General features: G+C 39.1%; 3 protein-coding genes across 5 annotated transcripts in view; all 3 read right to left on the minus strand.

Moving 5' to 3' along the window:
- Nucleotides 1–2,338, minus strand: part of vaspb (vasodilator stimulated phosphoprotein b) — a 29,899-nt gene extending 27,561 nt beyond the window's left edge. Inside the window, exons 1-2 of one of the 3 annotated variants that reach the window (XM_015028574.1) lie at nt 2,259–2,338; nt 1,807–2,128 (exon numbers count right to left, since the gene is read on the minus strand). In XM_015028574.1, coding sequence (XP_014884060.1) covers nt 1,807–1,811 — 5 coding nt within the window. In that variant the 5' untranslated portion in view covers nt 1,812–2,128; nt 2,259–2,338. Of the gene's footprint in view, nt 1–1,806; nt 2,231–2,258 lie in introns of those variants that run through there. The other 2 variants (XM_015028575.1, XM_015028576.1) reach the window with 2 other exon arrangements.
- Nucleotides 2,339–10,483: 8,145 nt separating this feature from the next.
- On the minus strand, nt 10,484–13,867 carry snrpd2 (small nuclear ribonucleoprotein D2 polypeptide). Its single transcript, XM_015028581.1, has 3 exons — nt 13,739–13,867; nt 11,695–11,874; nt 10,484–10,887 (listed from the first exon to the last, which is right to left on the minus strand). Coding segments are annotated over exons 1-3 (357 nt in total). The 5' UTR covers nt 13,741–13,867; the 3' UTR covers nt 10,484–10,712.
- A 4,015-nt stretch (nt 13,868–17,882) lies between these two features.
- Nucleotides 17,883–20,017, minus strand: foxg1c (forkhead box G1c). The gene has a single exon (XM_015028582.1). It carries the CDS (start codon nt 19,941–19,943, stop codon nt 18,756–18,758), a length of 1,188 nt encoding a protein of 395 aa, XP_014884068.1. The 5' UTR covers nt 19,944–20,017; the 3' UTR covers nt 17,883–18,755.
- Nucleotides 20,018–22,272: the final 2,255 nt, after the last annotated feature.

Genomic DNA, 22,272 nt, shown 5'->3' on the forward strand with positions numbered 1-22,272 from the left:
TATTATGCAACTTAGACACACACGATTATCACTGTGCCTTATTTTAAGCAAGAGCCATGTTAAATGTGCACATCTAATGCAACTCGGTGCAAGGATTTCAGGTCGCGCCAGCGTTCTCACTGCACTCTGAGGTCCCAGAGAGAAATGTGTGTAAAACAAATAGAAAGACTGCCCCGGACCTGTTGTCGCTATCAAGGTTTAGGAATGTTTTGAACGGATACAGTTTTTACGTGCCTAAAATGCTGCATCGTTCTGTTCCTACAAATTGGAGTCCTTTTTTTCCTGAGACACCAAAGAACATGGTGAAGTGCTTCCCCTCTCGCTCACATGTTGCAGTACACTGGCATCAGCTGGCGGAAAAAACGCCGATATACTTTTTCTCTCTCACATACAACAAAAACAAATTGAGCCATTTGCAAATACTTCTGGTTGTGTAAAACACACAAAGTGATGAAGCTGAAAACAAAATCAAGAATACCTGCACCTTTCAAACCTGTTTGAGTAGCCTGATAGGCCAGCTAATTGCCAGGCAAATACCAGCCTGTTATATTTGTGTTATTCTAAAAATAGCAGAACTGCAAAACAGCATAATATTTTTGCACATGAAGCAGTTGAGAACTGCAACTAATTTTAACAACCGATTAGTCTGCATTGTTTTTTTTTATCTGAAATGTGCCTAAACATATTGTTAACAGAACAGAACATTGTTATAACAAAAAATTTCAAGTCTTAGGTTGAGATCAGCAAAACAAATAGAAAACACAGGACCAACCCATGAGATATATTGTTACAAATGGGGCACTGTGAAAGGCTGAACACACACACACAAAAAAAAAATCTAAAAAAAAAAAAAAAAAGAAAACTGGTCACTCAGGTTATCCCTACCAGACTCCAGTTCTTCAGTGTAACTCTCAAGGACATGCACTTTGAAAAGACAAAAAAAAAAAAAAAACACCCAAGCAAATAAATAAACAAACAAACAAAAAAACAAAACTGCACACTAAACTAAGTGCTAGTGGCGTTTAAACGTGAGATCAGAGCAGCTCCAGCCCAGGAGCAGAGACTTCCAAGCTTGTAATTGCCAGCAGGCGCAGGCTGTGACAGGACATGGAATTTGTGGACATGAGCTGTGTGCCTGTGGGTCTTGTTCATGGTGCTAAACTCTGCTCTCCCACACGGAGGCAAACTGCAGCTCAGGAGGGGGTAGCTTTAATGTGTGTCTATGGAATGCATGATGATGACGATGATATAAACAGCACATGCTGCAGATTGGTCACTTTCTTGTGGCCAATCTACAGCTCAATAAGCGCACCCCCTGCTTTGGCTCTTAGCTAGCCACCGAATCCTTTTTTATACCTTATAAATTAGACTGACCTCAGTAGTTTTTTTGCACATGAAGATGTTTAAAATCTTAGTGTTATAAGTAATCTACGAAATAATAATAATAATAATATATATATATTTTTTTAAACTAAAACGTGTTGATGTGAATCAAACTGCTTAATCTCAACCCAAAAACTTTGAACAAGTAGAAAGCTGAAGTTTCAAGAAAGTTACTCGGTCACAAAAAAAAAAAAAACTTCCTGCACAGTTTTAGCTGAGAACAAAAACAACCCAAAACCCAGCTGTGTGTTTCTGAATGAGAAACGGGAATTTAACGCGTTACAAAGCACTGCTGTCGAGATTAAACAAGCAGCTCAGACTCTTTTAACCAGCAGCCCATGAGAAAACTAGCAACAGAAACAGTGAGAAATGCTCGGCTGGAAACACAATGAAACGTGAAGGGATCCCAGCCGCTTTACGCACCTCATTGTTCGGCCAGAGTGGAGCTCCTCTCCTGGAAGGCAACTTCGGATGACTTCAGCGGTGAAGCCCGGTGTTTACAGAGTCACAGCGATGAAATAAAAAAAACTACACCGTCCAAAAGCGGAGAGGAGGAGGGGGTGGGCGAAACAGTACATCTAAAGCCGCAAACAGGGTAGTGGGGATAAAGGAGCACACCTCGACGATTTCCTGGTTCTGTGGAGCGGGAGAGGAGGAGGAGGAGGAAGAGGTAGAGGAAGAGGAGGGGGTAGATACAGTAGTGAAGCGGGCTTGTCAACTCCAATAACTCTCCCACAGTGGGTTTCTACGAGAAAAAAAAAAAAAGAAGTGAAGCTGAGAAAATAGCGGCTGCCCAGAAAGCTTCACTTCCTCTTCTCCCACTTTCAGGTGTTTTTATGTTTGCAGCTGCGCTAAGAAAGGTTGAAATGATATACCTCCGCGGGGCTCTTTTTCGTTCACTCCGCGGCGCTGTCGGGTCACGGCCCTGCCGTGTGAATTCACGGGAGTCTGGCCTAACCCGCCAGCTTCAAAGTAATCCCAGGACGCATTCAAGTGTGCTTCGTAAAATTCCCTTTCACGAATTTAAACTGGGTCTTAGATTCATCTTTAAAGTCAATTTGATGTGGTAGTGCAGGTGCAGCTAAATAAACTAGAATGCCATCGAAGTAATAATTTATTTCAGCAATTCAAATAAAAAAGTGAAACTCATATAGATTTATTACACACATGTATGTGTACCTTCTGTATGACTTACATCTAAAAAAAAGTTTTTCAGAAAATTAGAATATTATGTAAAGCCAGTGAATATATTTTTAATACAGAAATGATACGGCTAATATAGTCAAGGAAAAATCTCTGAGTGATGCCCTCCACAATCAGGGTAAATTTGCGTGAGTTTCAATGTGACGTTTCCATCTTTTGTGATGATTTGAGGAACCAAATCATCCGATTGTTTTGGTTCAACGTACTTTAGGAAGTCCTAAGTCAGCAGAGCCGTCTACCAGCAATTTGCAGAACCAATGCTTTCTTCCACTAAACTTTATAGAGTTGCTGATTTAATATTCTAGAAGGCCTTTGCTTATGTCCAAAACTACAAATACTTGTTTTGAAGGCAATGACATCACTGTGCCTGACTTTAACTCCACAGAGAATTGAATCGGCCAGGGACACGGTTAGGCCTCTCACAAAAAGCAATAAATCATTTTATTGCATGATAAATTAAAACAAGCTCCATTTTCCATTTGCATGATTTATCGTGTTTCTCATTTCTCTCTATCTTTCTACCAAAAACTGGATGGCAAAAGTCTCGAGTCTGGTGCACTGGTCTCAACTAGAACTAGCCCATTTTTGGAAGGACAGTTTTGTTTACAAAGTCTTCATAATTCCTTTCATTTGTTGTTTTGTTTATTTATTTTGGATATTTAAAATGACTTCCAGTTCCAGTGTTAAACGCTCATTAGAATTTGAAGTTAAATGATCTTTGTGAATGTGTTCTTTTATTATTATGCCATTACTATTATATTACTTAAAAATGGTATCAAAACAACAGTATTATTGTTTATCGTACGGCAAAATTTGTTAATGTGACAGGCCTAGAAACCATATCTGAGAAGAGCTGAAGACCACTGCTAAAGTTGTTTTTGCATTTGTTAACTTGACTTGTGTGACAGTTCTAGTGGTCTCTTCAGGGCCCCCTATTGATTTTTGGGGCTTTTAGTAGCTGATTGATTTGCTTATTTCTTGTGCTGAGCATAATACTGTGTTTTAAAATGAGAGCAATAATATCTCTCACATACAAATGAATTAAAACAGCACAGTACTTAATCTGTGTTATTTTTTATATTTTCCAACCTTGATGACATATAACATTTTTGGTTTAGCATATATACTGTCAGGATTTCTAGAATTTATGGTGAAATTAATCTTATGCATACAAAAATAGCAACTATTGGTCAGCACAGTTTTAAATTTTATAGTATAAGTCAGTTGCTTCACTGAGATAATGGTCATTTAAAAAGTTATATTTATGTACATGAAGCTCACACTGAGTCAACTATAGCTGTGTCGACCATCCTTACTTCCTGTAAACAATGTTGTTACTTTATTACAAGTACCCTTAAACTAATGGCACAAGCAAAGTATCTACATTGTCAATTCTCACAATACCTTCACGAATGGGCACCCCAAATTCCAATAGCACATGAAGCCATCATTACATGCGAGGCTGGTCCATTATAAACTCTGCACATCACCCTACTGGCTGTTTGTGAAATTTCAAGTGTATCTTTTGTGACTCTTAAATATTCCACAGAAATGCTATCTGGTAGGAATATGGATCATGTTTTTATTCGACAAAAGCATGGTCTCAGTTTGACAAATAAAATGAAAAAAATAATGTTTTTTAAAATATGTTAAGTTATGTTAAAAACAGATGTCAGCAGCAATAAATAAAATAGGATGCCTCTCATGAGCCAGTCCTCAGTGCTGAGACATTGCCTGATGTTAATTGAAGTGGAAAAGAGGATATGAAAGGAGTGCATTACGTGTGTGGCATGTGCAAACAAACTGAAAGCTAATATGCCCAGTTTCACTACAGGCACACTCTAAGACATAGAAGCTTAAGCAACTGCTGGTATTTTTTTTTTAAAGCCATGTGTTCCCTGTTAGCTGAGCCAAGAATTTCAAACAAACCCCCAGTCGTTGTGCGAGTCTCTGCTCCCATGTGTGGATGTGTTTGTGTGATTTGTGGTGGCCCAGACTCAACAAGTTGGTTCTTTTCCCAGAAAGCGGCCTGTGAAGAATCAGAAGTAGACACACAGTAAGCTGAGGTTGCTCCTGAGCTCCTCCCTCTTTGCCACAGTTTTATTTCCACAACTTGACGTCAGTTGGTCAGTTTCGTTCGCAGGATGTGGAAGAATGTCAGCACATGATCAAAACTGGTACATTGAGAATTTACCAAAGCTTGGCTATTAAAGTTCACCTCTGTACCTTTATTGACTGATTGATTTATTTTTTTTTTTGGAAAGGCTGTTACAGACTGCACTTTAACTTACATTAGAAAGAGAGTACAGTGCGTTCCTGAGCCAGTGTATTACCAAGAAAATACAGATAACTGAACCTCAATCAAAGAAACAAAGCTCAGTCTGGATCTGATTTAATCAGTATAAACCTGAAAAAAAAAGGAAATAGGAGTTTTTCCTGACTTAGTACAGTTCCTTACAAAAGTTTTAACAGCCCTTGAACTTTTTAAATTTCCAGATTCACAACTGGATTTTTACAGGACTAAAGCATGAATGTGTTTTTGATCTACTATGTGATTGTTTAAACATTTTATTGAAGCCCTGGCTTTATGTGTAGGAGATTTAGTCATGATGCAAAATGTCATACTTTAAATCTTGCAGCTTCATACGGGGTTCTTCCATAATTGTTTTCAACTTACACTTCAATCTATTCTCTGCTGAAGAAGACACTGTCCTATATAATACATAATATTTGATGTATCTTTTAGACAGCTTGTGGTAAATAGGACTCTTCCTGGTAACACTTTATTTGAAGGGGTGTGCATAAGACTGACATCACACTGTCATAAACATGACATAACATCTGTCATGAACATAAAGCAGTCTGTATGACTGTTTATGACAGTTGTCATGAAGTGTCATTCGGTAAATAATGACACTTTTAATGCAAAGTTGCTCTAAAAGTTGCATTGAAAGTCCATTAAAAATGCCAACTTTGCATTAAATTATCATAATTTACAAAATCATGCAAAGTTGGCATTTTTAATGGACTTTCAATGCAACTTTTTGAGCAACGTTGCATTAAAAGTGTCATTATTTACCGAATTACACTTCATGACAACTGTCATAAACATTCATAAAGACTCATTCATGTTTATGACAGGTGTCTTGTTTATGACAGTGTCATGTCAGTCTTATGCACAACCCTTCAAATAAAGTGTTACCCTTTTCCTTCCTACATTTCAACAATGGCACACCTGAGCTGTGGATCTGTGCAGCTCCTACAGAGCTCTTGGCTGCTTCACTGTTTAAAGCTCCCCTCATCCATAAACTGAAGCTAATATGCCCAGTTTAATTGGGCACATTCTCAGATAGACTCGTCCAGCCTTTCAGTTTTGCTGGCCACATCTTGGTAGGTCTCAAGTAAAGCCATATTCTTTTTATTATCAGATCAATCATAGTTCTGTAACCTACAACCGAGACGTTCAAAGCTTGGAACTTTTTTCTGTAGCCTCGTCTTTCTTCAAATTTCTGTACAACAAAAAATAACAAAGAGGTTAAGAGGTTAAGTCAGGAGAACAAATAAAAACAGAAAGTGTTACTTTTCCTTCCTATGATTGGTGGAAAGGGTCTAAGTATCGTTGAGCTCCGCACATTACATTTACATTCCAGTAGGTGGCACCACAGCCTAACAGAGCATGTTGAAGACACTGTGGCTAAATGTCAAGAACAGCAAATTTAGTACTAAATAAACAAATGTTCATATTGGAAATCTGAATCTGTATTTCACCCATAAAACATTTTGCATGGAATAAAATAAATATTGACATGAAATGAATATGAATAAAAATTAGCCAAGTTACAGTATATTTGAGTATATACAGGTACATACAGTATGAGTCAATAAATAACATTAATGAAGATTGAATACCATATTATAAACACCTTGGGGAATCTAGTGTGTATATTTTGCAAAACTTATTTAGGTTTAGCAGGCATGACCTGACCAAAATCAAGTAATTTCACTGGGCTGATGTGTTATTCTGAATTTTGATACAAAGATTTAGATTTCTTATAATTAGGGGAAATGTATTGTATATTTGACTGCAGTACTGCTTGGTTACTCAATAGATACATTTAGTATTTCTATATTTAAAGCCCATATATACTGTACAAAAATTTCAGTACTAAAATATGACTCTTTTAATTTTTTTAAATAATTTTGGTTTTTGCTATAAATATGTGTTCTCCTAAAAACTGGGAATTAATAGGCAAACACGGGCCTCAGTTGATTTTGTCTTTGGCCTTGTGTATCAACAGTAATGCAAAGTTAATATTTCAAACAGCCAGAATAAGACCAGCAATAAGACAAGAACAGATCCTCGGATTCTTGTTTCACCCTCTTTCTCAGGTGGAGGGGTGTTTGTTTGGAGACCAGGTCTGGGGGTTCATACCCGTGATCACTGTCATTTACTTTGTTGCTCTGCGTCTGTGCACTGCACTTTATTGTGATGAATGAACACAGTGTTTGTGTTTACAGAACTGACACCTCCTTCTCCCGCCGGCCCCTCCACCTGGTCCGTCGGCCCCGACACCCGGACCGTGGCTCTGCTTGAAAACAAACTGTGACGGCTGCTCCGGTTACAGGAGCCCGATCGATGCACTGCCGGGTGTCGCGTTGCTCGAAGGGGATGAGTATCGCTGCATGGCCGATCGCTATCATAATCACACTTCCCCTCCGTTATCGCTTACCTACTGAATAAAACATCTGCCTTCCTGCCTGTGGATCACCCACCACCCCAAAATCTGGAGGGATGGCAGCTTCTTCTTTGAGTGTCTTTGAGATGAGTGAGGTAACTTGAGGAAAGTGGACAATGATACCCAACAAATTAGGTCCCCAAAGTTGTTTTTATCACCGGCATCTCCAAATAGACCCGACCGGCTTTCGACAGGGTTTGTCTCAGGATGCTGAAGCGTCACGTTTCATTGTTGAGATGTGTCATTTGACCCAAAACAACCTTTAGATGTCCAGTTTTTGATAAAGTCACTCAAAAAGGCGCATCTCATCGGCTGAGCTCAGCCAACATTTGGATCGCACACATAAAGCAGCGATCAATTGTGTTTTAAATCAAAGGATTTGAAACACAACTCTATCGTTGTCTGTATTTTTCTGAAGACCTGTTCCCTTTGTTTTTAAGTTTTCTGATTGTTTTGTTTCTCTGACTCTAAATTCTGTCAAGTTCTCCCTTCTTTTCCTTCTCATATTCCCGAACATTCATGTAGATAATTTTATCATGTGTTTATACTTCTTTTCAGTCGATATGCACCCTTTACTTTGATCTTGTTTCCATGTGTCAGCGTTTTCTCTTACAGATTTTCTCTGTTTTGGGCACAGTTTTCATGATGGTTTTATTTCTTAAGTGAAAAAAAATCTCTGCAAATCATTCTGGTGTATGGAAAAAAGTATTTTCCCATTTTGTTAAAGGATTTATTATCTATAGCTACTTATCCATGCAGGCTCCTGGGGCTGGTGCATGTCTTCAGCATGTCTTCACTGGGTGAGAGACAGTGGACATCCTGGAGAGGTCACCAGTCCATGGCACGGCAACACAGAGACAAACATAAAAACAAACAAACAAAAAAAAACATACATGCACTCCTAAGGAAAATGCAGAGAGGGCAATTTACCTGATATAGATATTTTTTGAAGGAAGCCGAACTACCTGGAGAGAACACACACATGCATGGAGAGAACATACATACAACATTCAGCAATATCCCAGACTGGGATTTCATCTCAGCATCTTCTTACTGTGAGGCAACAGTGCTAACATCTCCGCCAGTATAAAGGCCATCTTTTGCAGTAATTAATGTTTTCGGAAGGCTGAGTTTTGTTTCAGTGGTCACAAACTGGCCTGATTACTATTTGGGCTGTAGAACCGAGAAACCACTTGCACAGAAACTTTCTGACAACGTGAAGAAGGCTAAGCAATCTCTAAGCACAACATCACATCACGCATCAGCATCCCCTAACATCTGGTATTAAACTAAAACTTTACAGAAAAGAAGCACAGCAGCACATCTATCTCTGAAGAGGTAACAGAAAAAAGTTTTGGAGTTTCACTAATCACTCCTTTGACCCCTGGACTAATGTGGGCACTGCTCAGGGCCAGTTTATGTTTTGACCGTCTCCATTCAAGAACAAGGATACAAATGACTGAAATTAGCTCTTCCAGATTGGTGGCTGGACTCAGCCTAAAAACAAGTTAAAGACCTCCATCATCAGGTAGAGCTGCCATTTCTCCTAATTTGACTGAGATGATTTGACTGTCGGATGGGAATGCCTTCTCTACTTCTCTGTTTGCAGGTTTTCTCGACCCAATGCAGGGGAGCCCTCACTAGACCCCAAATCTACTGGAAGAACTGCATATGAGCCAGAGACTCTGGAGAAAATGATGTCTGGGTTTCCCTCATGGACCTGCTGCCACTTAATCTTGAATAATTAGAAGATGATGGATGGATGGTCTATTTTAAGACTTATTTTAAGCCAATGTTTTGTGTGATCTAAAACCAGTCGCACAGTTTCAGGTGTTCTGACATTCTCGTGGTTTACCTTCATTAAATCTACAATCCAACAACACATCTGTAAGGCAAATAGGCTTGGATCTCTCTTTTTAGCTGACTCCATGTTAAATGTGGAATGACAAATTTAATTCTAAAAGTACTGATTTTTCTAGCTGGACACTTAAAAGAAATAACTATATTTTTCCCTAAACTACTAATTCCCAAAATGTTAAGCATTCTTTTTCAGGATGCAAATCCTTTTGCTCCATTTTTGTATAATATATGGCATTAAAACAATTAAGCCAGCATTAGTTCTCCAGTGCTATGAGTACATTATTTGATCGTAAATAATATCCTTTTTGGGGCTTCCACAATACTTGTGAAAAATCCACATTACAGTCTCATATTTACCGGCTTTCCTTGGGCAGCATATGCAACAACTTGTTTCCCAGCTCATGCTACATGATCTCTCCTAAAATGCCAAAGACTTGCCGTGAGCATAACTTCGACAGACAGTCATGTGGGCTCAATGCGTTTGAATCTAGTGCACAGACTGGCTCTACTGATGCAGTCCTCCCTCTGGCAGGCCTCACCTGGATGCTGTAAATCAGCTAGGATATGTTGTTCACACACAAACACTCTACAGGTGCTAACCTCATGGGCACCCCGGTAGTGTACGGGTCAAAGATCTGCAAAAAGCTGAGAAAACCCCCCAAAACAAAACGTAAGAGTAATGATGTAATCGTTAGAAGCAAATACACTGATTGTGGACACATATAGGTCCTAAATAAAAGCCCTCCAGATAAAACAGGGCCAACACAAAGACCAATTCAGCAATCAATGCTCAAAAGGTTTAAAATACACAAGCACTTTATTTATTTACACTCAACCACTGAATCTGAGAGCACCAAAGCGTGGAGGTTAGACGCCAACTGCCAGAGGAGTAAAGCGACACTAGCTGTTGAGCTATTAGGCCAATTAACAAAGTGGTCAGAAGGGGCCGGGGTGGCAGAGGAACAGCCTGAAATGGAGAGATGAGGGTGTGAAGTGACAGTCAGCACATCTGGTCTCATCAATAATGCAGCGGGCCTTTAAACGGCAGTTTGTCGCATGTTGAGCGCTGCAGACTGAAATCAAGCCTGACACCCAAGATGCTGTCAGGGGAGAGTAGAAGAGAGGAAGAAAAGAGGGAGGAGGAGGGTAAGAACCCTGGAGGGAAAAAAATAACTTTTCGCTATTGTTTTAATGCATTCGTGTGATGCTATGAACTCTGAAAGAGCAAGGTGAAACTTAACTTAAATAAACCCATATTGATGGAAAAAGAAGCGTCAACTGAAAAGATAAACACCAACAACTTCAGCATTTATCTATCATTTTTATTATAAAAAAAAAACAAAACAAAAAAAACAAATCAAAATAATCAGCACATGCTGCACCTAACCTCTTGAGACACAGTGTTGTCAACAGTTTTTCTGTCTCAACAGTGTCCACAACATCCAACATCAAAAAGGAAAAACAAAAAAGGTGAAAATACATCAAACCCCTGCCTTCAAAACCTTCCTACAGGTGGAACCCTTTAAAAGTTCATTTTCCTGTGATGAGAGGATTTCTCAGGACGACGATCACAGAGTCTCCTCTGAGGAACATTTTAGAAATGTAGCGGTCCTTATTGACGGGCTTTGACTTCTTCTTTCCCTTCCCGCTTTTGGGAACCTCCGTCCACATCTCCTTCACGTTCTCCAGCACCATGTTACAATGCCTAAAACGACAGAGTAGATGCGGAGTGTAAAGACCTCCTCTTCAAAAATTAAACAGGATAAAAAAAAATAAAATAAAAAAAAAACATTTTATTTTGCACTGCCACACCACAAATTTACCTAAACTCCAGAGATGTATGTGAGGGTTTCAGAAGGTTACGGTGCTAAACTAAAAAGTTCAATTCATAAAATCCCTACAGTTTAAAGCCTCTTTGCTGAGAGGGCAGAGAAACTAACAATGTCTGATGTTTTCTTCAGCTAAATAGCATGCTACCCTTCCCCCATCTGTTGTTGCACAATACTCATCAAATGGCAAAAGAAGGCTCTTACACCTTCCCATTACTTACAAGTAATACCAATAGGCATGAAAAACACAAAGAGCTATGATGTAAAATTAAATTCGTACCATCCATGTGCTAAAGCAACTGTAAGGTAGTAGCAGCATGTTAATTAGCACATTGAAGTTCTCACAGAACCAGCTAGCCTCATTAATATACATGTGCTAATATCAACTTTGTATTCTTCAAAAAAAGATAAATAAGCAAGAGAAATATATATTCTGCACATTAAGCACTTCTAAAAAAAACTAAAGATTAAATCATGTTCCATAATCTTGTTTAAATGAAGCCATCAACAGTCATTTACTGGCAGCTTTTCCTCCTTTTTTAAATTGGTTTTATGTTTACAAGATTTTTCTTCACGCTCAAACACCTTTATCCCTAGACCTCTGCGGTTCTTGCGCAATCCTTAAACATTTTTAAGCAGGCACAGTGTGTACCCTGGGGCCTGTTTTGTGAGTCACTGGGTACCTGTCAAAGGCTTTGACTCTTCCAAGCAGTTTCTTGTTGTTGCGACAGTTGATGAGGACCTGAGTGTTGTTCTTCACCGACTGGGTGAGCACTGACAGCGGCCCGGTGTTGAACTCTTCCTCCTCACGTTTTTGGAGCTCCTCAGGGGTCATCTCCGATTTGGGCTTTGTTAACAGACTCCTGCAAAGGACAGCACACAGTAGTAGCTATTTCAGACCAACTCAGAAAACTTGGTATCGGCATGCTTCTCAGGTAAACCTTCAGAAAAAAACTGATACACCTATAGATTTTATAATATAATATTCGTTCAGCATGTTTTTAAATGTGCCTCATGCCTAATGGACTACCAAGATGAACTAATTTGGTAAAATAAAACATACTTTAAAAGGCCCAGCATGGCCGAGTCAAAGTTGAAAAGTCCAACCACGGTCATGTGGTTGCAGGACATACGTTTTCACACACACCCTTCAAGGTCCACAAGACACACCGAGCAGAGTTCTTGTGAAACCCTCCTGCTGCAGTGTACGTCATGGGGTTTTGTCATAGGTGTGGCTTACAACAGTATAGTAAACACAGCAGTCAGGGCAGAGAGCATCACCTATTATAAGAAGTTCACAAACTCAGAGGTGGAGGAAATAATAACTGATGAGTTGAAACATTTAATTTTATTTTCTATGTTGGCGGAAAACAACAGAAAAAGAACAGAATGCATCAGTGGGACGTTCGCCCGCTGCATCGGACCAGAATCGAGCTGGGGAAGTTCAGTGTTTTGATCCAACAGTATATACTTCCTCAAGGCCTCAGAGAATTGCTCCTCAAAACTATCAGTCAAACTCTCTAGCTTAAAAAGAGGCTTCTGGAAGTTGAGTAGTTGGGTTGGTTTCTCTGTAAACACACCCATGACCAATCAAAAAGTTGTTTGGCATGCAGAGGGCACCAAAAAGTTCATCAGGGTGTTGTGACAAGAAGTGGACGACATGAAGCTGAAAACAAAATGACACAATTTTCAGTTATGTAACTGCGACAACCAGAACTGATTTCGGCACATCGCCCTGACCATGCTGGGCCCTTTGGCCCCAACAACAACTTGTCCTTTATGATTTTAAAATGCTTTTATTCTCTTAGTTTTGGATCTAGAACCATCATGAACCATGATACGCTGTCATTTGCATAGATCACTATAGGGCTGGACAATATCAAAGACAAAAAAATTCCACATTTTCCTCTGTTTGCCAATGCAATGCTTCCACCTCTGCAACTTTTAGCATTCTGGGAACTATTCTTTGTGTCAGATTTTGGTATCTGCTGCTGACGTGAAACTCTATCCAAAAGGATAAATAAATATTCTAAAATTTTAGAATAAAATTCTAGAATATCCCTTTTTGGCACAACGCTCTCAGATTAAAACAATCTCAAATGAGCTGTAGTAAACATGACTGACTGGCTATTACGAGTGAATTACCTAAAACTTCATTTCCACCGTTTTTTTTTTTTTTTCGGTATCTTTCATTTTAAAAAAAAAATTACATTATCCCAGAATATAGACTATATAAATGGCTTTAAAAAAAAAAAAATAATAATCCCTTAATGTTCAACGTACACATATTTCATTTCTGACGGAGTTTTTAGGAAGCTTTTTTGTGTTAAGTAGTTTGTTTTAACTCTTAAACCTACATAATGAACATGAATTCTCTGTCCCTTTCTAGCATTAACTGAGCTTACTACAGGTTGACTCAACAGAGACGTATCGTTCCATTTAGATACATTTGGTCTGTACTTTAATCTGAGCAAAAGATAATGAAATAAAATCCATTTTACAAGATCAACCATTTTTATTTACAGTTATAGCTAGGTAGATAAGACATAGCTCACCCAACAACACAACCAGCATTTAGTCGAGCTAACTAGCCTCTGTGCTGAAAAGGCTAACTTCATTAGCATTAGCCTAACTGCAAGAAGTTACTACTCATAGCAAAAGCTCTTGGAAAAACAATAGCATTTTACTGCATTTTACTAAAGACGACTTGCTATAAATCATACTTACATTATTGATAGACTATAGAGTCAGTCTCTGTAATTAATACAGCGCTAATCTCCACCGGTAGCTTCGTAACGACAACGATACTGCCTGACTCGCGTGTTCGAAGTCACTTCCGGGGTTACTTGATACGCGCTTGAAGCTGTTGGTATAACTACCGGGTTACAGCAGATCGCCTCTCATTCAAGAGCACAGAACTCTCTCTCTCTCTCTCTCTCTCTCTCTCTTTTTTTTTTTTTTTTACTTTATTTGGCGTAATTCTCACTAAGTCCCGACAAACGTTTTTCAATTTTTCAGTAATAATGTGGATGTTCTTTTTATACATTCGGGCTTTTTTGAGTTATTACATAACAGGTGCTGCTTTTTTACACATCAATCGCATATATGATGAAACTAAATTGTTTTTCGACTGGTAAGTTTTAAATGTACCTTACTATACTGCTGCTGCTGCTGCTGCTGCTACTACTACAACTACAAATATATATTTTTTTCATTTAAAATTATAACAGTGACTTCATTTATTGTAATTCATTCATTAATAAAAATCAGTCTTGAATTTGAGTAGATTTATTTAGTGGAGAATGGACGTGAACAAATAACTAAAGGAGGGACGGGGGTAACAAATCACTGTTTAATAAGGGTTGAACAAAAGGAAAGAAAAATCTTTGACCATTCTGTTTTGCATAGTCAATGTCATGTGGCTCCTTTCTTATGCTTTATTCTGTCCTCAGTTCACTAGTGTGTTTAATAGCACATTTGTGAAGGACTGGTTGAATGCATTATTTGGTAGCATACAATATTGTCTGCATCGTTTCCCACGTTTACTGTGTTCCCTGTTGCTTGTGGCAAACCACAAAATGGCTTTTTGAGAATAACATCTTTTTATTGCCACTGTGTAGTGGAAAGATTCTCCCATCTGAGCTGTCAAACTCTGCAACTCCTCCAGAGCCTCTTGGCTACTCTCTGATTACTACTGACCTCCTTTCCCTACCTGTCAGTTTTGGTAGGTTCATGTTTGTGCCTTAGTTATTTAACTTTCAGATAATGGGTTGAGCAAATTCTTATTAGATGTCGAAAGCTTGGGATATTATTTTCTAAGCTAACCCTGCTTAAACCTTTTCCACAACTTTGTTCCTGACCTGTCCACTGTGCTCCTTGGTCTTCATGATGCTGTTCACCAGTGTTCTCATGCAAACATCCGAGGTCATCACAGAAAAGCTGGATTGAGGTTAAATTGCATGCAGGTGGTCTTTGTTAGTCTGAATGCCTTGGGTAGGACTGGATTTAATTTGTTAGTAAAATAATGGAGAGGACTGAATATATATTCATGTCAAATCTTCCTTGTACTTTTTATTTACACACTTCTTTTGTTTCACAAAAAAATAAACTGCTGTTTGTTATTGCAATGTGAAACAACATCACAGTTTGAGTGGTATGAAGGCGTTTGTGCTCCATTATGTTAAAAATAATAAAAAGATGTTTAGAATCAAAAGCCGAATTTCTCCATTTTCAGTGTGACATCACGGAACTGCGACAAAAGATGAATTTGACTTTAAGACGTCTTTACAGAGGTGTTAATAAAAGTGACAAGGATTTCTAAAGTAAAATGTAAGAAAAAACAAATCAGAGGTCTTTATAGATAAACAAGAATTCACCCCCAAACAGTGGGTGGGTGGGGGGGGGGGATGAAAACAATTCAGAGTGAAACAAATACGCAATTTTTGTATTACAACATTCGGACAGATGACAGAAAATGAATTGATTTTATCTGTCGGAAATGTTCTTCTCCTATCCTCAGGAAGATTTCACATACAAAAGACACTGTTAACAGTTTGTTTGTAGCTGGTCAATGTGTCAAACACAACTTCAGGCAATTAAGTTCTGTGACATTTACTTTAGATGTTATGTTCTAAAGCCACTATGCAGATTTGTCTCACATTGGTAGAAAATACTTAACAGGCCTATTATTCCAGTATTAGCTGAGATTAATTTTTCGAGTGTGAGGACATGTTTCAGAATGAACCTTTTCTGCATATGAACAACCCAGAGGAAATAAATAAGGATGAGCGAGCAGCTAGGTTGATACTGCAATCCAAACAGTTAAGCCTTTGTTATGCTCTTTAACAGAGTAACAGGAAATCGTGAATGTGAGTGTGTCTGTTAGACAGAGTGAGAGAAATGGGGATGTATGCTACGGTGAAGCAATGAGACACTAAGAGATTGGCTTTCTGGCAAGAGACAGACAGACGCCTATGGGTGCACAACCCACCCACCTTGTTCCAAAGGTTACACATCTACCTGAGGAAATCACTTACTGCAGATAAAGGCAGGCTGTGTGTTGCTGAGGGAGGTGAGTGTGTGGGATTGATTTTCAGGGTGCACGGTTCTATACCTTTATGAAACGCACCATAGCCAAGAGACTCAAATCTTAAGAAGTGGAGAGCTCAGCGTTACCTTGCAGCTGATGGGACAGCAGAAGCTAATCTGGAAACACTTTTCAACTGCCTAATTAAGAGAGCAACAAGCATTAAATCAGATGGGCCAGACAAAGATTTATTCAGCAGAACTATCAACATATGACACAACCTGGAAATCATGTAGGATTCATTTCAAAACTGGTTTCCTGCAGAAAAAAAGGAAACATGATGAACTTTTTTTTTCCAGCATGGATTAAATTTACAGAACCCTCACAGTCACAACATGTTTGCTCGGGTTGGGCAGTGGGGGTGGGGGGGAGGGAGGGTTGCTGCAAAAATCAGTCTATTAACTAGACAACTTTTTTACCAGTTGAAATTTCAAAATTATCTCAATTTGGAACTGGGATGAAGCTGGAATCTATGTAATAGGAAGCATTCATTTTATTTGAATTTGAGCAGACTGGATTCTCAATGACTGCACCGTGGTGCAGTTTGCCCAGTTGCTCTGCAGCAAGAAAAGTCCCGTATTTGAATCCCGACCAATGAGTTTCTGCATGGAGTTCTGTCACTCACAGTCCAAATACGTGCACACAACATGCACGCCCTGCTTTTACGTTTTTTATTTGTGCAACATTTTTGAATGTTGTATTTTTTCCATCAACCCTTATAAAAGACTGCAATAGAAGACTGAAGTTAGAAATTTTACAGTAAAAAACAACAAACAAACAAACAAACAAACAAACAAACAAACAAACAAAAACATAAACGTAAAAAAAAACCGCTGAAGGGTTATTAAAACTTTTTTCAGTTAGAGTGAAGCATATCCCCCTGCACTTTTCAGAACGCAACATAAACATTTTGCTGTTTTGATGTGCAAGGAGAACCAGTAACAACTTTCTAAAGAGTCGACAACTTGGTATTTCCGTCATTTTCAGTTCCCTGTCAGCACAGACATCAGCACCAAGCTCTGTTCATGAAACAATAATTAGCTCAGTATTTACGTTTATCAGGAGACCTGTTACAGGAAGGTGATTAGCAGAACTAGATCTTCTTACATCTGCTTTTGCAATTAAAACACAGCTTACGCCTATAGATTCCCACCTCTGTCCTCCTCACCAATACCGCCCCCCCACCCCCCGCCGCCACAATTACTCATACCACTGATGAAAATATTCACCTGCATCTATCTAGACAGCGAGTTTGCCAACAGTGAAGTTACCTGATCCAGATCCGTCTGCCTTAACCACAGAGCGACTGTGACTGACGGGCTGATGTCTTTCCACATAAAAGAGCTTTTGTTTAAAGACGAGGCAGCCGTCCAGGGAGAGGTGCTCTAATCTGTTTCCCCAAAGATCTCATTTGGTTTTTTTGTATTAATTTGTGGAGGATGGGCGGCGGCGGAGGGAAGGTAAGGGAAAGTTTAACAGCCAGTGATAGAAAGACATAGCCAAACACTGATCAAGAAGATCTGCACCACTGGAAATGTGTCGTGTTTGATCACAGTCTCCTCACAGTTTCAACAACAACTGACACTATAATAATAATAATAATAATAATAATAATAATAATAATAATAATAATAATAATAATAATAATAATAGACTAACATTTCACTCACAGGCTGCTATTCATATATTTCATATATTACTTTAAACGTGTAATTTAGTCCATCTGTTTCCCTTTTGCGGGCTCAAACCTCCAGAGTGAAACGCTTAATAACAAAGCCAAATAGGAACAATCAACAACAGCACAAGGCTTTAATGAGGAGGGAAGAAAACACAATTTAAAATGCATTATTTATCGTTTAATTACATGTAAAGTAATTAAAGTAGGAATGTAATATAGTTTTTTTTTGTTGCAACAGCGGTGAAACCGAATAAGTGCAGCAAATGAACAATTTTAAATTTCATAATGTTTGTGCAATCAGCAATCTTTAATTTTACAATTATTTTTTTGGGCTCTTTTTAGCTAATTCAATTATTTTCTTTGAACTAGACATTTTTCTTGCTGTTTTGTAGTTTACATTTAGCCTATGCTCCTTTAAAAACAGCATTCATACCTGAAATATGTCGCTGAGCAGGAAGGAACCACTGCAACTGAACATTTTCCTTACTGATGTCCCTTTTGCATCTATACACCAAACGTGCGCACAAAACTTCGAACACACCCAAGCGAATGCGTGGGAAATAATAACACAGAATACACGATAACAATGTGTGTTTCAGCCAGAAAGTGTTGCACTATTAGTTATTTTTCTATTTTTAGATAATTTCTATGTCTCATTTATAAAGTTATTAAATATAATTTTGCGCATTTGTTTGGAGATAAAGGCGTGCGTAATCAGTTACTGAGGCACAACTTAAGTAGTGTAAACACCAGGAGCCTGTTTTATTTACAACATATTGCATGGCATTAATAATCTTCGAGTTGTATTTCCATCTTATACTAAATCACTTAAAATTAACGCAGGTTATTCGTTCATAGCAAAACTTTCAGCAGACATACACTTGTCAGTTTAGGTTGAGTTGGTATTTCTTCAATTTCTGTTTTCATGAATGCTACATTGATGTTATTTTTTTCTGTTCTTCCAACGTATTCTCATTTTTTTATATCCCAAAAGAAGGGCTTGAGCTGACTTGAGGGCAGTAATTCGGAAAGTCAGTACAATATCCTCCCAGTTCTGAGTGCCCACTCTTGGATAAAAGTTGTCCAGTCTTGGAAGCACCGCACTCCTCCGGACACGGACTAAATGCTGCTGCGCATGGTATTTGGTGGGAGTAAAAGTAGCTGGCCTGTCCGGAGATCATGTTAAATGAGCACGGGTCCGAGAAAGGCAGGGTGCATGCGGGGATGGACGTGGCGGAGAAGGAGGCGCAGGCGGAGCCGATCTGATGGCGCCGTGACTGCGCGCAGCTGACTCCGATGTAGGACATCTCCTGGCGCGTCCGCACGAACCTGTCGGCGTCTGCAGTGCTTGTTGCACTCAGCCGGGTCTGATGAGAAACCACCGAGGCAGCGTGGTTGGACAGGCGCGGCCGACCGCGTTGGTAGGTCGCCGCGCCGACATGAGCGCGCACCGGTGCTTGAAGAGGAAGGAACGGCGGCACCGGCCAGTAGAACGAGCTTGCTGCGGCTAACGTAACACTGGCTGCCGTGTTGGGGGGCATCAGTCGGCCACCCCCTCCTCTCTTCAGACCAAGTTTGCTCCTGGAACTGACCGTGGCTCTGCGCCGGAGTTTCCCAGACGTGCCGCCGATAAACACATCGTCACTGCAGGGGTCCAGCATCCAGTAGTTGCCCTTACCGGGGTCGTCGTAGTGCCGCGGCACCTTAACAAAACACTTGTTCAGACTCAAGTTGTGTCTGATTGAGTTTTGCCACCCCTGTCTGTTCTGTCGGTAGTAAGGGAAGTTGTTCATGATGAACTCGTAGATGCCGTTGAGCGTCAGCCGTCGCTCTGGACTTTGGCGGATCGCCATCATGATGAGCGCGTTGTAACTAAAAGGAGGTTTCTCGGGCTTGACTCTTTCTTCCTCTCCTGTTTTCTTTGCTTCCCTTTTATTTTCCTCTCGCTTCGGAGGTTTGATATCCTTTTTAGCGCTTAGTTTGGAGTTTTCGCAGCTTTTGTCGCTGTCAAAGTTCTCCTCTTGACAAGTTTTCTCAGAATGAAGAGGGCGAGAAGAGGGCGAGTCCTGGTCGTCCACCATCCCTTCTCTTCTCCACAGCAGACTGCTGATGCTGAAAGAGGACTTGTGGAATAATCGCTCCGGAGTTTTTAAATCCCCCATCTCCATCTGTGCGCGCAGTTGCCTACAGTCGAGCTGTCCGTGAAACTGCGGGAGGGCGCGTCACTGAGCGCGTATAGAGCAATGATGAGCGGATTCAAAGTGGTGACGAGCTAAGGACGCGCTGACCAAAACTTGCCAACACATGCGCATGATAGCAGCAGCACCGGCAAAGCCGGGCCAAGGTATAAGCAAACTAAGCCCATGGCGAGTGTGTTGCAATTAAATCGATCTTCTAAATCAAAGATGAGCCTTTGTTTTAATATCTTTATGACAATTTCCTAAATAGTGAATTTCAAAGGTTTTAGAATCGATTTAAATGTAAATATTACGAAAAATAAACAGCGTGACAAATGTTTAAAGGGGAATCTTGATAGGGTGGTGATAGTTATGCTCAGGCAGTCACTAATGCTACAAGTTTAGTGACTTTCATTAATTATGGTTACATTTTCTGCACTCTGGTTCCCATTTATTAAACATTTGTGAAAAACAGGATCGTTTTAATGCTCATTTCAGTTCGGAAGACATGTTTCAATCTCACACATGCTTTCAGATTTCCACAGGTGTGAAAGTCAAGCTGCATATGTCTCAGAAATACACTGATGTGAAAAGATCACATCAGTGTAATTAAGTGTAACTTTTGTTCTCTCTGTCTTACTAAAAGATCGTAAACCAATTTTTAATATATTTTTTTTGCCAACCATTATCAAGGTAAACACAAAATCACTTTTTAGAAATTTTGGAAGAGATATTTCTAAGGGCCTGGGACTCAAGTGAGCCACAATGAGTGCAAACATTCATAAATGAAGAAGACATGAAAGAGTGGTGAAGCATACCTAAACCCCACCAATATTCTTAAATACCTTTTTACAGTACTGAGTTAGTCAAGACTTAAGCGTAACCACATACTTTTATGTTTATTTGTGTTTTTATCTTTTTTTTTTTTAACAAAAGATTTAATTTAAGCAGTTGAATCTGAAGATCACATAGATCGGTTGGAGAAATGTTCCAATAGCTGGCGTTAAATTGTGTCATTGGAGTGACTTTTTACGTTAAATATGAGTGGAAATTTACGAAAAGTCCTCCTTATGTGACAAGACAGAGGATGCTGAAGGAGAATAACTTTACACTTTTGAAATCAGAAATGTTCTTTTTCAGCTTTAACTGAGATGATATTGTTAAACAAAGTTGCTATTTGATTCTGGACTTTGTTTGGCATAAATTGCGGACCAAACATTAAGTACTGCTGTAGGTGTTTGTGTGTAATTGCACACAGGAAGCTCACATTCATACATGGGCCAAAGAGGAGAGGTAACTTGGGGATCCTGAAGGGGTATTGAGAAACCCTTAGGTCAAATGGAGAAATCCTGCTTTACATTTGTGACCTAATTTTGGGCACGTGCAGCATTGCACAATATTATGCTGGACAGTTAGTTTTAACGTGATAATTTCAAAATAATAAACTGACATAAATAAAAGTATTTCTATTATGTGACTTTTAAATACATTCTGAGATGAATGGGATTAAAATATAACATCTGCAGACTTTATTATTTTTTTTACATGCAAAACTATATTAAAGGTTAGGATGTTGCCACCTTCACATGTGACAGATGTATTTTTTTTACTATCTTTTGTTTTTTAGTATTGTAAATACTGTGGGTGAGGTCATCCAATTTATGAAAAGAATATGAGAAAACATTTACATCAAGACTATTTCAAAGCATCAGACCTCTGCGAGAGTGTTTTCCATGACAACTTTACCCCCAAATCTACCCCAGTTTTGATGAGGCCGAGTTTGAAACAATACAAACCCAAATATTTGTGATTTACGATAATTGTTCTGGAGAACAACTAAGTACACTTTGCCTCCTCCTTCTTCACTAACAACGCTTACAGGTCACACCATTGCAGGAGGTGCACACACACACACACACACACACACACACACACACACATGCAATATGAAACGTATTTGAGTGTCACAAAAACAAATTTGTTTTACAGCCAATTTCAGGAATTTGTTAATTCATTTTTCACACTAATTAACTATAAAACAAGTTGTGTTAAATGCAAAATGCGCCAATGATAATACATGGTCAATTCAAATAATAGACTAGAATTGCTTTGGTGACTGAAGCAATGTATCCAAACCTAATTTAATAGCAACATGAAAAATAACACATACCACAATGCCTAGCACAAGTTGCACCCAAACTGTAAACCAGACACTACAACCTGGAGAGAAACAAAGGTTCACGCTGTCAGTCTGCATGACTGATTGGTTGCAATTATAACACTTGTGATGAGGTGAAACTCAAGCTCTTCATACCCTCCT

The sequence above is a fragment of the Poecilia latipinna genome, unplaced genomic scaffold (genome assembly GCF_001443285.1).
Source record: "Poecilia latipinna isolate Pla-1442-1.1 unplaced genomic scaffold, P_latipinna-1.0 Scaffold129, whole genome shotgun sequence".
Classification (NCBI taxonomy): Eukaryota; Metazoa; Chordata; class Actinopteri; order Cyprinodontiformes; family Poeciliidae; genus Poecilia; species Poecilia latipinna.

What these genes read in the sequence shown, in the direction of transcription:
- snrpd2 (XM_015028581.1), bottom strand. An exon ending in AGAGTCAAAGCCTTTGACAG is followed by an intron (nt 10,888 to 11,694) that starts GTACCCAGTGAC and finishes CTGTCGTTTTAG; the next exon opens with GCATTGTAACATGGTGCTGG.
- foxg1c (XM_015028582.1), bottom strand. Translation starts at nt 19,943, where the DNA reads ATGGAGATGGGGGATTTAAAAACTCCGGAGCGATTATTCCACAAGTCC.